The 16,217-nt window shown below is 33.7% G+C and overlaps 1 protein-coding gene across 1 annotated transcript in view; it reads right to left on the bottom strand.

Annotated features, from left to right (window-relative positions):
- SLC30A9 (solute carrier family 30 member 9) overlaps positions 1–16,217 on the bottom strand; it is a 60,459-nt gene that overhangs the window by 36,409 nt on the left and 7,833 nt on the right. Inside the window, exons 2-6 of the mRNA XM_081139207.1 lie at positions 15,613–15,780; positions 6,340–6,402; positions 3,964–4,063; positions 1,820–1,912; positions 1,354–1,436 (exon numbers count right to left, since the gene is read on the bottom strand). Coding sequence (XP_080995333.1) covers positions 1,354–1,436; positions 1,820–1,912; positions 3,964–4,063; positions 6,340–6,402; positions 15,613–15,780 — 507 coding nt within the window. The remainder of the gene's footprint in view (positions 1–1,353; positions 1,437–1,819; positions 1,913–3,963; positions 4,064–6,339; positions 6,403–15,612; positions 15,781–16,217) is intronic.

The following is a 16,217-nucleotide window of genomic DNA, read 5'->3' as shown; positions in this document are numbered from 1 at the left end:
AAAATAGCAAGGACAGAAAGTATGTTTAGTATGTCTTACTTATGAAAGGGGTAGTGATATGTTATTTTACTACGTTTTATATGTAATACATGTATATATGTATGCTATTTTATATTTTTTTAAAAACAGAAAATATAACTCTAATACTATTTATTTATTTATTTAAATTGATTTAGGGGGAGAGGGAGGAAGGGAAACATCCATTGGTTGCCTCTTGTACGCACCTCAACAGGGGCGAAACCTGCAATCTGGGCATGTGCTCTGACTGGGAATTGAACCAGCGACCTTTCAGTGCACTGGACCATGGTCAACCAACTAAGCCACACTGGCCAGAGCCTAAAACTAACTTTCAAATGGTTTCCTATGCGAGAGGAAGGGAACAGGGTGGAGAGGACGGGGATGGAAGCTAAATTTCTCTGAAATATTTTGTAAGATATGACTTTGGAATCATGTAAATGTTTATATCTATTTGATGGTTTATTCACATAAAGAGAAATTTCAATAGTTATCTCTAGGAAGAAAAATGAGACAGTATTAGAGGAGTCAAAAAGAGACTTTTTATTATGTTTTTGTATCGTTTATAAAATCACAATTATGCATCTCATTTGTCATTAATCAGTACATATATATACACACATATATAAATCAATTATCTAAAACGTATATTATATAAATCCTAATTCTATAAAGGTGGTTTTGTCACTAAACCACTGGGTTGTTAAATTTCCGAAGAGCTTTATGTGCATCTAAATCTCAAGCACGTAATTTCTAGTTCACAGAGGTTTGATAAATAGATGCTGAATTAGTTAATTAAGGTAGAACTGTGGTACTTGAATTTAACAGACTTTTCTATAAGAGAGCAACATCTATTCTATCACTTTTAGAACACCTATAATCTTCAAATCAGACCATTGGTTTTAATATTCATGTCTTTTGGAAATCACAAACTAGCTTCACTTCCTCTCATGATCTTTAAAAAGCTACAGAGGAAAAACAAAACAAAACAAAATATTGTTTTTATAAAATAATTGAATCCCAAATGGATACTGCTACTTGCTACAACCAACAGAGCCAAAGCCAAAGGTATGCAACCACCAGGGAGTAAATAATTATAGGCACTATTGTTACCTACAAGTTATGGGAACATCTCGATTTTGAACTTCGCTTTACTGTGCTTCACAAATGTTGTACCTTTTTAAAAACTGAAAGCAAATCCCATCTCCTCCACCCCGCCCCAACAAAGATTATGGCTCACTTAATTGCAATATTCGCTTTACTGTGGTGGTTTGGAACGTTATCTCTGAATACGACTCTACTTTCCAATTAACTTAGCTTTTCACTGAATATACTTACTTTCTCTGTATTCTATTTCTGCTTCCTTACGCAGTTTTCTCTCTCTGGCAAGAGCTTCAGGGCTTCCCCAAACTTCCAAAGATCTATGCGTGAACACATGACGAACAACAATGAACAATTTTAATGACTTTATTGTAATCGTATTTAAATCGAGATGAACCACAGAAACTATATGAGAATGCTACAACAAAGCATAAGGTCCTTTAGAAAAAATATGAAGCACTTAAGAAAATTCTAAACTAAATCTAAACAAAACAGTAAATTCAACAGCAAATTTTCTTATAAATTAGGACATATTTTTAGTTGAGTATATACTAGTAACTCCCAGATAAATTTGCAAATATAAAAATGTTCTACTTTAAAAATAAAAGTATGTCATTTAAAAAATTCTGGGTCTGTCTAAAATGTGTCTTTATTCATACCAAATTTGGCTTGTACTTTTATTCTAAAAGAACTATGCTCTTACTTTGCCTCCACATCTGATCTTAAGTATACAGTAAAGGACTCAGTATCTTCATGGGGACTTCGTTGTCTGATTTTTCGAAGTTGTTCCAGATCACTGAAGAAAGAAACATGTTAAATTTATTCAGACAATGTTCCTTCAGTTTATGTACTTCAAAGGATTATTAAGAGCAGATAATAGCCACTGCATTGATCCTCATCTTAAAAGACTATAGCTCTGTATAGTATTTAAAGATCAGTTTATAAAGACTGCATTTTGTACACAAACACTGGTCTACAGACAGTGAGAAGAAAAAAGTATTCTTGCCCTGGCCGGGTGGCTCAGTTGGTTGGAGCATCATCCCATGCACCAAAAAGTTGTGGGTCCATTTCCTGGTTGGGGCACATACCTAGGTTGTGGGTTCAATCCCCAGTTGGGGTGAGTATGGGAGGCATCCAATCAATGTGTTTCTCTCTCTCCCTCTCCCTCTCTCTAAACATATCATTGGGTGAGGATTTAAAAAAAAAAATTTTTGATGCTCAATACAGATACCATAAATAATATGTAGAGATTAAGTTCCTTCATAAGTGTTTACATTTTATCTGCTATGGACAACAGCACTGCAATGTCTCATATTTTTTTTAAAAAATGTGAAAACTAGAAAGAATATGGATTAGAGTATCATCCCTCTATTTAAGAATTCAAAATTTATTGTCCTATTTGTTCACATCCAGATTAATACTAAGTGTTAATATCATTCAAAAGAATCAAGTCACAAAGATTATATGTCAATTTCATGTTATTTAATATTTTTCCCTTCTTTTAAATTCTGAAAAGTTTATATATTCATCAAGTCACAACTAAATATCAAATATCACCCTATATTTGATTATTGGTGATACTAAGAAAATTCTGTAATGGCAATAAAAAGACCTATAAATTAAAATGTGCTAACTATGGAATATTATCAAGTTTTAGAAATTAAACCTGGAGTTCAACCAGCTATCACATGCAGGTAAAACAGTTTGGACCAGCTATTAAAAGATTATTCTAGTTTCCTCTCAGTCACTGACTCACTAAATAAGCTAGGTCATCACTAACATCTTTATTATGTTTCCTGGCCTATAACGTGGAGATAGCGATACCTAACCTACTTAATCCACATATTTTTGTGAGAACTAAATAAAATACTCCACGTGAAACAGAATATACTTTTACATCAATGTTATAACTGATTATTGTTTAAGTAGTTATATAAATTATAAAACTGATTTTAAGATTCCTTATTTCTCCTGGACCGTGTGGCTTAGTTGGTTGAGCGTCGTCCCGTGCACCAGGAGGTCACCGGTTCAATTCCTGGTCAGGGCACATGCCCAGGCTCAGGCTTGATCCCAAATGTGGGGCTTGCAGGAGGCAGCCAATCAATGTTTCTCTCTCTCTTCCCCTCTCCCTTCCTCTCTCTAAAATCAATAAATTAAAAAAAATTTTTAAGGGATTCCTTATTTTTTGATACTATACCGTAGAGGATGATCATGAGGGAGAGGGGGGGAAAGGGTAGATCTGATAGCTCTAAAAACCCAAGAAATCTTCCACATAAATATGACTTTTCTAGGTAAACACACAAAGGAAGGGAAAAATTTTAAATATGTGACAAATATAATCTCAATAAATCTCTATGGTTGCAAGAAAATTAGTAACAAAAGATACTAGAAAGAAGTAAAAATAATTTATACTCAACAGAAACCACATATGAAATATAAACGTAAATGTACTAACTAAATTAAGTACTACTCAGTTCTGCTAAGAAAAAAGGAAAACTTTACAAGGTCAAACATAAAAATATGCAAATAATCTTATTACTGATAATTCTGACTCCTGCAAATATAAAAACAAAACTCCTAAGATCTTGTGTGATACAGAGGTTTTGAAAAACTTGCTTTTTTCATCTTAAGCCCAGAAAGACTGAATTTGCTCATGGTGGAGCAGATTTCAATTTGGTAAGCAAATAATTTTAACATTTTTTAACCAAAAAAAAAATTTTTTCTTTAATTTAGAAAGAAGCCATGGGAAAGTTTCCACATGGATGGTAGCAGGTAACACATTCTAAGAAATAAATGGTCATTTAGTTTAGACAGATCAAATTACCACTTAAAAAAATATATCTGTACCTGGATTTAAGGCAGAACTCATTTATTGCTCTGACTCCAGTGATGAAATTATTTTGAGTGTACTTTGGTCCATACTCCCTCTTCTTAAGGACTGCTTTGACTAAAACCAAAAAATACAGGAAAACAAAAAATATGCACAACAAAAGTCATATTTAAAAATTAACATATGCTGAGGCTTCGCTAATAAATTTCATAAAATATCAATCTTTTCCCTGATGCATCAGAAAAAAAATTCTCCAAGTGCAGAATAGAATGGAATTACATTTGTAGGCATCTAGCTTTTATCTCCATATTTTATCTGTAACTGATGTCAAAATGCCAACCCTTTGTCTAACGGACACCTTGTATAGGTATCACTGGTTGGTTTAAATTGTATAAATACAATTTAAATCATTTGGAGTTTAAATAAAAATAAATTTAAGTTTTAGTTAAAAAATTACAGGCTACTTCAGTGTTTTTAAAACTGGAGTAAAACCAGCATTTTATAAAAAATGAAAATAAAAAGTAATCAGAGTACTGCATGAAATTAAGAATAAGTACTTTTTGTGAAAGCTTTTGTTTCAGTTACATATGATAATCTATATATAAACCAAGTTATTAATAGTATTTCTTGTGTGGGTTGTAGTAAAAAAGTATGAAAGTCATGGGACTGTTTCACATAATGCAACAAAGCTGAAGTAAACAAAAGGAACATTTTTATCAGTTAAAAATTATAAGAAGTTTATTATAGATTATAGGTAAAAGACTTTCTTCTATCAAATTATTTACCTATTACCAACTATCAAACTGTTCATAAAAAAGCCACAACATCAATAACAGAATACCAATTTGGTATCAATTATATCTGTGAATTAAAAATTACACTCAAGCCCAGCTGGCGTGGCTCAGCTGTTGAGCACAGACCTATGATCCAGGAGATCGAAGTTCGATTCCTGGTCAGGGCACATACTCGGGTTTCAGGCTCAATTCCCAGAAGGGGGAGTGCAGGAGGCAGCCGATCAATGACTCTCATCATTGATGTTTCTATCACTCTCTCCCTCTCCCTTCCTCTCTCTGAAGTCAATAAAGATATATATTTTTTTTAATTTACATTCAACATTGGTCTATGTTTATATGTCATAAAGTAAGACTTGGTCATGATATAAATAACATAAGCAAATACCTGAAGAGCAAGAGCAAAACAACAGAAGAAACTCGTGTATTCTGTTACAACCTGTCATCTAGTCACTGCATATTCTATTCTTATATCTATTAATTCATCAATTTTCTGATCTACTTTCAAGTTCAAAGAGCAAATTAAGACTAAAATTATCTATCACTACAGTAGGTAAAAAGACTTTAAAATAACATGAAGTATTATAATCAAATGCACAAATAATACTTAAGAAGAACATTTCAAAAATAAAGTTCAATATAAAAATCAAAACCTTATTCCAAAAAAACATACTATAAAGCAGTTCAAGTTTCTTTTTAAATGAGTTCAAGTCTCTGAACTGCCTTTCTCCAATAATCCTAAAACTCAAAATCCAGATGAGGTCCTCTGGAGCACGGAGGGGAATTACATCTCTGTTTTAAAAGATTAGTTTAAAAAAATTACTTTTTAAAAATTTTTTCAAAGTGGCTAGAAATCCCTTTTGGCCTGTCCTGCCCCAGATTATTAATGACAATAACTGCTTTCACAATATTATTCTTAATTGTGAGTGCACACTATGCATCATCTTCAAAATTATCCTACAAAAGTAGTTCCATTTTTAGCACCATATTATAGAGGAGATAACTATGGCTCAGAGAAGTCAGATACACTGCCCAAAGCCATACAGTTGGTACATGCTGGGACCACAAGTTTAATCCAGTTTTGACTGACTCCAAAGCCACAGTGCTCCTAATCACAGTTACTGTCTCCGAGAAACATGCTGACTTGGAAAGAGGAGTCATAGCTCATTGGGAGCCATAGCTCATTATAAAAAACAGAGCTGCAAACAAGAATTCCCTAATCACACAATCACTCCTAGAAAAGAAAGTCAGACAAGAATGTCCACTTTCTACCTGGATCTGAAAAAGTTGCAGCTGAAAGGTGCTGATCTCTTGTTCTTTAATTACTTTACTTTTCTAAAATCATAAAGTAATTGATGACTTTATTTGTTATTACTCCTTTCCTTGGTCTTTTGAAAAAAAGCAATTTCCACAAAATTTGTGACCAAAATGCAAAGTGAACTTCAATAGAAAATTAGCTTGTAAATAGGAGAATAAATCCTTATGGTCAATAATCCTAACCCTAACTCTTATAATAATATAACTATAAAGAGCTCTATATAAACTAATTTCATATATTTAATTCAAAACATCATTGTAACAAAAAAATAGAAATATCTTTACCTCTTACTTGGAGAGGTTCTTGCTTATTAAGTGGAGCTTTGACTTCTGCACCCATATTTTCTGCTGTAAAGTTTAAAAAATTTTTACATTAAACAGTGGCTTTCATACAAACCTATTATCTTAACTGTTAGCTAACAATCTGCCAATGTGTTTAAAAGATAACATATCACAGAGAAGTTGGATTTATGCTAGGAATGTAAATAGTTAAACGTTAGAAAAGCTACTGATTCCCCTCATTAACAGATTAAAGGAGAAAAACTATAGAATGTCGGGAGCTAAAGAAAAAACATTTAATAAAATTCAACACCCATGCAAGTTTCACACCCTTTTAGAAAATTAGGACAAAAAGGAATTTCCTTAAAGGATAAAACAAACCTAAACTTTGTACTCAATGGTGAAAATTTAGATGCAGATAAGGAAAACAAGGACAGACACACTGTTGATTCTTCCACTTAAAACTGTTCTAGAGATACTATTCAATGAAGAAAGACTATTAAGTAGTTACTGAAACTACTGTACAACTCTCCCCACCGCCAAAAAAATAAATAAATAAAAGGCAATTAGAATCCACCTCACATCAACAACAACCAATTCCAGGTAGATTAATGACTTTAATGTTACAATATTTACCCACCGAACAGAAAACAATATAGCCTATTTTTATGGTAGAATCAGGTTTCTTAATAAGATATAAACAGTACAAGGAAAAATGGACAATTAAAATTCAGAACATCTTTTCATCAAAGGATCCCATTTAAAAAAGAAAAACCCAGACTAGGAGAAGATATTCCCAATAATTAGAATCAACAAAGGACAGGTATTGAAAATATTTAAGAATTCCTCCAGATTAATAAAAGACAAACAATCCACTAGAAAAAGAGGAGGGAGGGGAGAAGAACAAACTTGCACAGAAAGGAAATACAAATATCCAATAAACATATGAAGAGATGATTGCCTCATTATAAATAGAATCCAAATGAAACCACAAGATACCACTTTACTACTTTCAGATTAGAAAAAATGAAAAACTATGACAATACCTCATGTTGGCAAGGGTGTGGAGCACTGGTGGTGGAAACAGGAACAGGAACATGGTAAAAATAACTGCCTTGATAAACAAATTCTCAAGTGTTGATTTTAATATGTTTTCTAACTTACATATACACTACATATTTTCTAAGTATCAAGTATTTTATAATAAAAATCTCACCCTTAAAACAATTTTCATTTATATCCTTATTCAATGACAAAATAGTATTTCAGAGTTTATTAATAATAGCTAACATTTACTAAGCATTTGCCATGTGCCACATACCATACTCTGTGCTTTGTATGCATTATTTCATTTAATCCTCACAAATTTTCTCTGAGGTAAGTACTATTATCTTTATCTTACAGATGAGGAAACTGAGGCATGGAGAAGTTTTATAACTTCCCCCTAAGTCACACAGCTAGTATCTTAAACATGGAGTCACTGTAAGGATTGAAACCCAAGTCATTTTGATTAGTCTATGTCTAACCACTTTCCTTTTTTGCCTCTATATTTACAGTAATGTTTGATTTATGTTACATTTGTGTAATTTTCATGGGGGAGGGGGACAGAAGTGAATACCGGATTAGAAACATGGAGATCACAGGTAATTTTTGACAACAGCAGTTTCAGCAGGAAGATCAGAGATGGAGGCAACAGTTGGGGTGAGAATGGGTGATGACAAAGTGAAAGCAGTATCTGCACTTTCAGCAGGAGCTGGAATGGAGAATGGAATCAAGGAAAGGTCAGTAGTAGCATTTTATACAGAAATGGGAATGATGAAGTCAAGGGAGAAACAGTTGATGTAGTAGATTAAGAGGATAATCACAAGAGCAAAGTCCTTGAGCAGATGAGATACCAGAGGATCCAGAACACGTAAATCTGAAAATATGTAATGAAATAGAAATAAACTGTTTCCCCATATTTAGAATATGAATGTATTTAAATGATATGCAACACCATGAAATCTGACTACTTAGTGGCACATCTGGACTTTTGCCATCTTCAGTTACCAGTTTACCATTCTTTTTTCTTTGCTTATATTTTTATTTTGCTTTCCTGCTACCTGTTAGATTGATAACATTTTCTATATCTTCCTCCCACCCCATCCCCTATGCTGGTTTAGAACTTGTATCATATTTCTACTGCTGTAATGATTCCACTTAAAATTTAACATGCATACTTCCCTGTTTTTTCTTATCATCTATAAAATTATTCAGTATCTCTACCTTCCTCTGGAACAAAAAATAAACCTTTAACCACTGAAAATTTCTATCTTAATCTTGACTAAAATTTTAGCATTTAAAATAAAAAAGTTTATATTAGTTTATATTTACTATCAATAGTTTATTTTACCAACACATCTTATTTATTTCTTGCTCTTGTCTTTTATTTCCCAACATTTCTGTCCCTCTGGGTTTACTCTCCATCTTATAGAAATATTTACTTTAACAGTTCTTTTTTTAATGTAGATGGGTTAGTAATAGATGACATCCATCTTTATATATGTGAAAATGTTTTTATTATGCCTTCGCTCTAGAACAATTTTTAGGCCAGTCTAAAATTCTAGGGTAACATTTATTTTTCCTTTACTCTTTCATGGATATTACTCCAAATCACTCCCTTTGTTTTCTGCATATAGTTTCAGGTAAAAACTCTATTTCAAAAGAGCAACAACTGGACTGACAGCACTATGATTTTTCTCTTTGGATGTTTTTAAGTTGGTTGTTTCTTGTTTTAGTTTTTAAATTTGTGAATTTCTTTTCACTTATCCTGCTTAGTACTCAAAGTGTACTTTTGATCCGAAGATCATTTTGCTCAAATTCTGAAAAATTGTCATCAATTATCTCTTACATACTTCTCCACCATTTCTCTATTCTCTCTCTCTGTGTCTCTTTCTGAAATGTCTATTAAATGTAAGATAGAGCTTCATGCCTCTTAAAATGCTTTTTCATTTTTCTGAAAATCTTTTGCACATTCAGGGTGAATTTTAATGTATGAACTCTCTACTTGACTATGACTATTAAATTTTTATTTTAGTGACTATACTTTCATTTCTAAGATTTCTAGTTGGCTCTTTTCCAGATTTGTTCTGGCTTTAGTTCTACTAGTTTGTGATTGAAAATATTAAGTACTTCATTTATTCTTTTGAGGAAATTAAACTGATTTTAAAGCACTTCAGAGGCTGTTATTTTAATATCATCTGAGTTCATTCATATCTGATAGTTGATGTTTTTTGGCTTTCTCCCTTCCAAGTACTACCCAGGCCCGACCCTGCTTAGCTTCTGAGATCAGACGAGATTGGGCACGTTCAGGGTGGTACGGCTATAAACGATTATTTTGGCTTTCTTATCATTAGGATTCTTTGAGTATTTTTTATTATTTTTATTGATATAATTGACATATAACAGTGTAAATTCAAGGTACACAATGTATTGATTTGATACATTTATATATTGCAATCTGATCCCTCCTATACTTTTAAATTTTGGAATTTGAAATATTATTCTGAATAGGCTATATCCTTTCACTTTTCTCCTCATGCTCGAGTGCTCAGAACTCAATCTGATCCTTCTGTCCTGAACCAGATCTCACACTGGCAGTTTGAAATTCCTACTGCTCAATCCAGTCTCCAAGCCAGGAAATAGCAGGTTTCAGTTCCCTTCTTACCCTTACCTCCCTACCGTACTACAGCCTCCTACCTACAAGACATAGCCTCTGGTAACAAACAGAAGAGACTGTTTTCAGCCTTCTGCATGGTGGTAGGTGCATTAAGTTCAAACAGTGAATCTGCCTCCAGTAGCTGGCTATGAATATAGCACTTGCAAATCCATTACTCCAAACAAGCTAAATTCCTGGCTGCCAGTGCCTACTTACCGACCCAGAATCTGGCACTTTCTGCTCCCATTTCTTGGATATTGCATGTCTTTTTTTTTTTAGCCCAGCTGTTTCTTCAGTTTTCTCTCTTTATATTTTATCACTCTAATGAGTGAGAAGTAAAACAGGTACCTTAAAGCATCTATTCATAATGCTATCTTGATCAGAATTTCTTATTTACCTTCTTTCAAGGATTTTATGGATAAATTAAATGTTAACAGACTAAGCACTAACGAAGGCAAAATTCCCTTTAAAATAAAGAAAAAAATCTTTTATGTAACTTTTAGTATATTTCTTCATTATTTTTCAGGAAATGGAAAGCCACTGATGAAATTACTTAACATAGTATATTATGTTTTGATAACCAAAACATTTATAGAAAATTCCAAAAGGCTTTTTTTAACTAGTCACCAAATACTAAGTAGGTTATAATGTCATACTAATAAACTAAAATAGGCTTTAAAACACTTTTATTTAAATAATAACTATAGCTTGTAACATTTGACATTTAACAGTTAAATGATTATTATGATTTTATTATTGTTTACCTACGCAGCAAGCAAATTCTAAAGCATCTTTATAAAATCTACATATCAATTTCTTAAAATTTGGCTTTGGTGAACAAAGAGTAGGGCAGGGAAAAGTGAAAGGAAAGGGGTGGTAGAATAATAAGCGTTCTACACTCAGTGTCTGAACTGAAAGCCACTGTCAAAAATTTCAGACAGCCCTCCTTTCCACAAGGATCAAAGTCATTCAACCAAACAGAAAATGAGTTGCTCTAAGGCTGATATTTCTGGATATTCTTCTCACTTACAAGTGTCTAGATGTTACTAATTATATAGTGTTAAGAATCACAAACAAGAAATGCTAGTAAATGGCTCAAATATAGATATGAATACCTATTTTGCACACTGCCATCTTAATAAACTTATATGTATCACTGGAGTAGAATCTTCATGATTTTGGTAAGTAACCAGATATTTTATGCATGAATATCACTAGACATTCTGTTTTAAGCTCAAGTCCTGGCTGTTTGCCACACATCTGCTGTCATTAGCAAAATTAAAACTAATCTTACTAAAATTTAAAACATCTGAATGCTCCTTAAAAACTTAAGGATTCCTTAGCAAATCTCTGCCTCTTAATGAGCTGTTCCTGACTTTATCATGCCGTCTGAATTATTCAAAAGTCAATCTCAGACTCTTAATTATACAAATTATCTTTCAATCAAGCAATTACTTGCTGCCTATCTGATGGCTAAGAAGGTCTAATCTGGCCTAAGATAATTCTGAAAAATTGAGCCCAAAATAAAACCATCATAAACAATGAATTTCTAATATAAGAAAATAAACTAATAGTATGGAGAAGGCCTGGGGAGGGCAGATGTAGGGTGGGGGGAGATCAATGGGGGAATAAAGGGGGATATCTGTAATACTTTCAACAATAAAGACAAATTTTTAAAAAATTAAATAATTAACATTTTTATTCCAGTTGGCATAAAAAAAAGAAACCTACTCATGGATTTCAGTTTCAAGCATTTTATATAGAGAAACCAACAGTAAGTATTTTTTGCCTGAGTCTATAGTCACCTCAGAAGAGCATTATAACATAATCTACCCTTTATTATTTCATCGCCTATTTCTTCTCCCATTTTGATGATGTAATAAACATGCTTATTTCTGGAACTTAGGGACTCACTACACTCTCCATTCCTTCATCCTTTAATATCAAACCTCTCAATCGATATTTACCCTAGCAGTTCTCCATCACCACAAGTAAAAGGAAAGAAACTGGTTAAAATTGTACAGTAAGCCCAAAGGGAGGGTGAGACTTAAGGGAAAGGAAGAAAAACAGATTATCATTACATGAATACAAGTTTCTCAATGAATCTGTAAAATCTTCCCCTGTGAAAGATATCCGGGAAAGATGGTCCTGAAATGTTTATTCTTCTTCAAAACTCTCTTCTCCCGACACTGTGCTCTCCCTGGATTTTCTCCTATCTCTCTGGGCTGCTCCTCCTAAAGGATTCTTTGCAGCTCCTCTTCTTCCATCTGTCCCTACTCATTAGGGGGTTTCTAGTAGATCTTTTTTTTTTTAATCCTTACCCGAGGATATTTTTTCCATTGTTTTTTGGCGGGGGGGGGGGGGGGGACGACATCAATGCGAGAGACACACATCAATTGGTTGCCTCTTGCACATGCCCTGACTGGGCCAGGGATCGAGCCTGCAACCAAGGTATGTGCCCTTGGCCAGAATCAAACCTGGGATCCTTCAGTCCACAGGATGATGCTCTAACCACTGAGCCAAACTGGCTAGAGCTGTACTAGATTTTATCTCCTCACTCTAAACACTCTCCCTGCACTATCTCACACATACCCATGATTTCAGTTACCACCTGGGTATAGCTAACATCTCCTAAATCTGTATCTCCAGGTTAGAACTCTACACATTCATTCATTTACAAATGTTTATTAAACCCTTACTATGTGCAAACAACCACTCTAGGCACTGAGGTTCCTGCTGTCATTGGCTTGCAAACAAATGGGAAATAAAGAAGTAAATAGACACTGAAAATACCAGTCAGTAATAAGTACAGTCTACACAGAGAATTAAAATTAAGATAATATTAAAGACTGACTAGGTGGCTACTTCAGATTGAGTGATTAAAGAATGACTGTGCAGAGCTGACATTTCAACTACAATGTAATGGCCAGTAGAGGTCAGCCATGTGACCAAGTACACCTTGGAAAGAAAGCAACTAGAGCAAAGGCCCTATAAATGAGAACAAGATTGGTTTTCTAAGAACCAAAATAAGACTGGTTTGGCTGAAACATAATGAGCAAGTAAGAGAGTAAAAGCAGGGAGCCCAAGGAGAAGGTTATTGCAGTAAGCCAGCCAAGAGATGATGATGTCTCACAGTGGAATAGTACAGATACAGCTCGTTTTATTAAACCCTCCTTTACTGTACTTCACAGATACTGAGTTTTCATCAACATAAAGATCCTCCATTAACAAAAAGATTATAATTTGTTGAAGGCTCAGATGATGCTAAACATTTTTTACCAATAAAGTATTTTTTAAATAATGTACCTTTTTTAGACATATTGCCATTGCACACTTAATAGACTACATATAGTGTACACACATCTTTTATATGCATTGGGAAACCAAAAAATTTCAGATTCGCTTTACTGCAATATTTGCTTTATTGCACTGGCTTGGACTAAACTCACAATACCTCTGAGATTTGCCTGTAGTATATCCAACTGTCTACTAGTCATCCATTAAGATGTCTCAGAGGCACCTACAGTTTAGAAGTCCAAAACTGAATCATTATCTTCTCAAAGTATACTCTACTCTAGCTTTGGTATTCCTAATTTTAGAAGCCAAGGAAATCACTACGCAACTGCCCAATGCATACCAGGCACTGACCTTTACTTGACTCTTTCCTTCATGCCCTCAAATTCAATCACCAAGCCCTAATTATTCAGCTCCTAAATCTCTTGTGTTCACCTCCTTTTAAAAAAATCATTGCCATTAGCCTGGTCTAGACCATCATTTGGATTATTGCCTCATTTGCAATCTGTTTTCCAGTCTGCAACTTATCGTTCATTCTTAAATCTGGTCAAATATTTCCTCTACTAACAATACTCCAATAGATTCCCACTGCCTACAAAGTCCAAACTCCTGAACAAAACCCTGATCTGACTAGTGTTTCCCTCTTGAGTTTCATCCCTTGCACTTTTCAAAACTACCAACCCCAGCACCAGGTCCTTTACTCACTAGTTCAATCACACTATTATTACTTGCAATTTTACCTTCTTTCTCCACCATACATCACACCAATACCTCTTTTCTTTCAGGTCCCTAATTAGATATCATTTCCTCATGGAAACCTTTCCTAACCACTCAAGACTCAGAAACCTCTGCAGCACACAGTATTTCCCCTATCACAGGAATTACTCTATAGTATTATATTTCTTAGCTTAATTTTCTGTTTTAGCAATAAAGAGACTATAAACTCAGAGTCATTCTCACTTGCTGCCATATAAAAAGTACTCAATAAATACTTCTTGAATAAAATAATGAATAAAGGACTTCTTTTTAATGCTGCACAGCAAACAAGATAGCCTGAACAAAATCTTTTCAAATGCATTGCTAAGCTAGCAAAAAATGTTCTGAAGAAGGCAAAAGGAAGGAAAAGCTGGACCTCTATAGAATGAGTACACCAAAGCCAGTTTTTTCCTTAGTGACTTCTGTTGAAGCTTATACTCTTTGAGCTTCTACAGAACTTCATGGCTACAAGGAGCATGGAAGACCAGAGAAAACGAATAATTCTGCTCAAGATGGAGACATTCAGAAAAAAGGTGTCTGCTAACAGAAGACGCTCAGGGGAAAAGCCACACACATGGTGTAACTGTGAACTACAATTAATACACACAGAAGGAAACAGCAGAGAAGCACGCCTGCCTTTATTTTTCTGTTACGGAGTGGGGGGAAAAACTCCCCTGAAAATCCTAAGGACAAATCAGCCCTCATGCAAGTTTGCAGTCTGAATTCTTGCTACCAATGTGGTCTAAAAATGTGAAGCAGAGAATTTAAAATGGTCCCAAGTTGTATTCCCACCAGCTAACAGGCAAAAGCGAACTCTCTATGCAGGACCACATCTTCAATCCAGAGAGACATCAAAAAGTTCCAAGATATAAAACTGCATAGAAAATGAACAACTCTCAGTTAAAAAACACAAACATGGTATCATGAATGAGAGCAAGTAACAGAGAAAAAAGAATATAGTGGGAACCAAAAGATTTCAGACAGTATAATTTTCAGGGAGAATATAAAATAGCTATGTTTAATATGGCTAAGTAATAAAAGCTTGAAAATATAAGCAAGGAACATGAGATCAACCAAGCAAGGTAAAAAACACTTTCTAGAAAAATATAATCATTGAAATTAAAAGCCCTACATATGTATCGATCAGTAGATAAAAGGTAACTAAAGAGGTAATTAGTGAACTAGGCAGACCTAAAGAAATAACCCAGAATTCAGGCCAGAATAGAAATATAAAAACGACAGAAATAAAAATATAAAATTCAGTAACAGAAAATACAACAGGTTTAGAGACACAGAAAATAAAGCAAGATGTAACATATTTCTAATGAGAGTTCCAAAAGGAAATAAGAGAAATGGAAAGAGATCAGATATGAAGGGACAGTGACAGAGAATTCCAGAATTCCAGAACTGTATAAAAATATCAGTAAGACAGTTTTCCAGTAAGTTTTACAAATATTCAAGGAACAAATATTCTTACACGAACTATTCCAGTATACAGAAAAATTTATTTTAAAAGATTTATACGTACATACCTGCTTCATCAAATGATGGTATTTTTTCCACTCTGAGAGTTTTTGATCCCTGCCCCTCTTTCTGAACATTTGTAGAGTACAGCTTTACTTGACTCAGTGTACAAAAGTATGAGTGACAACAGGGAACCAAGTTTGAAAAGCTTCCAAATGTCACTAAATTCTGCCATTCTAAAAGAAAAAAAAAATTTATTTTAATTTCAAACAAGCTCACAAGGATTCTTATACCCAATAAAACATGCCTACTATGATTAGAAAGAGAATAATTTTATGGAATAACAGTAAAACTTTCATACTGCAAGATACCCAAATGTACAATGCCAAACCACCCTCTCTGCACTGGAGGTGTTTCACTGACCTAAATATAAAGGGATAAAATTCTGTAAAGAAAATAAAGGATAATACTCCTATTTTCTCTCATTTGTAAATTTATTCACATGGAAAATTTTAAAATATATTTTAAAAATTCATATTATTCAGCTATTTTGAAAGGTGTCTGGCATATAACAGATACTCTTTGTTTTGTATGCTGATTACTTGCCAAAAAAAAAAATATTGGCATAATGTACTCTTCAGGATACAGAACTCTTGAGGTGAGAGGTCAGGAG

This window comes from Miniopterus schreibersii, assembly GCF_964146895.1.
Source record: "Miniopterus schreibersii genome assembly, chromosome: 1".
Taxonomy (NCBI): domain Eukaryota; kingdom Metazoa; phylum Chordata; class Mammalia; order Chiroptera; family Miniopteridae; genus Miniopterus; species Miniopterus schreibersii.
This window is presented reverse-complemented; position numbering and strand designations above follow the sequence as displayed.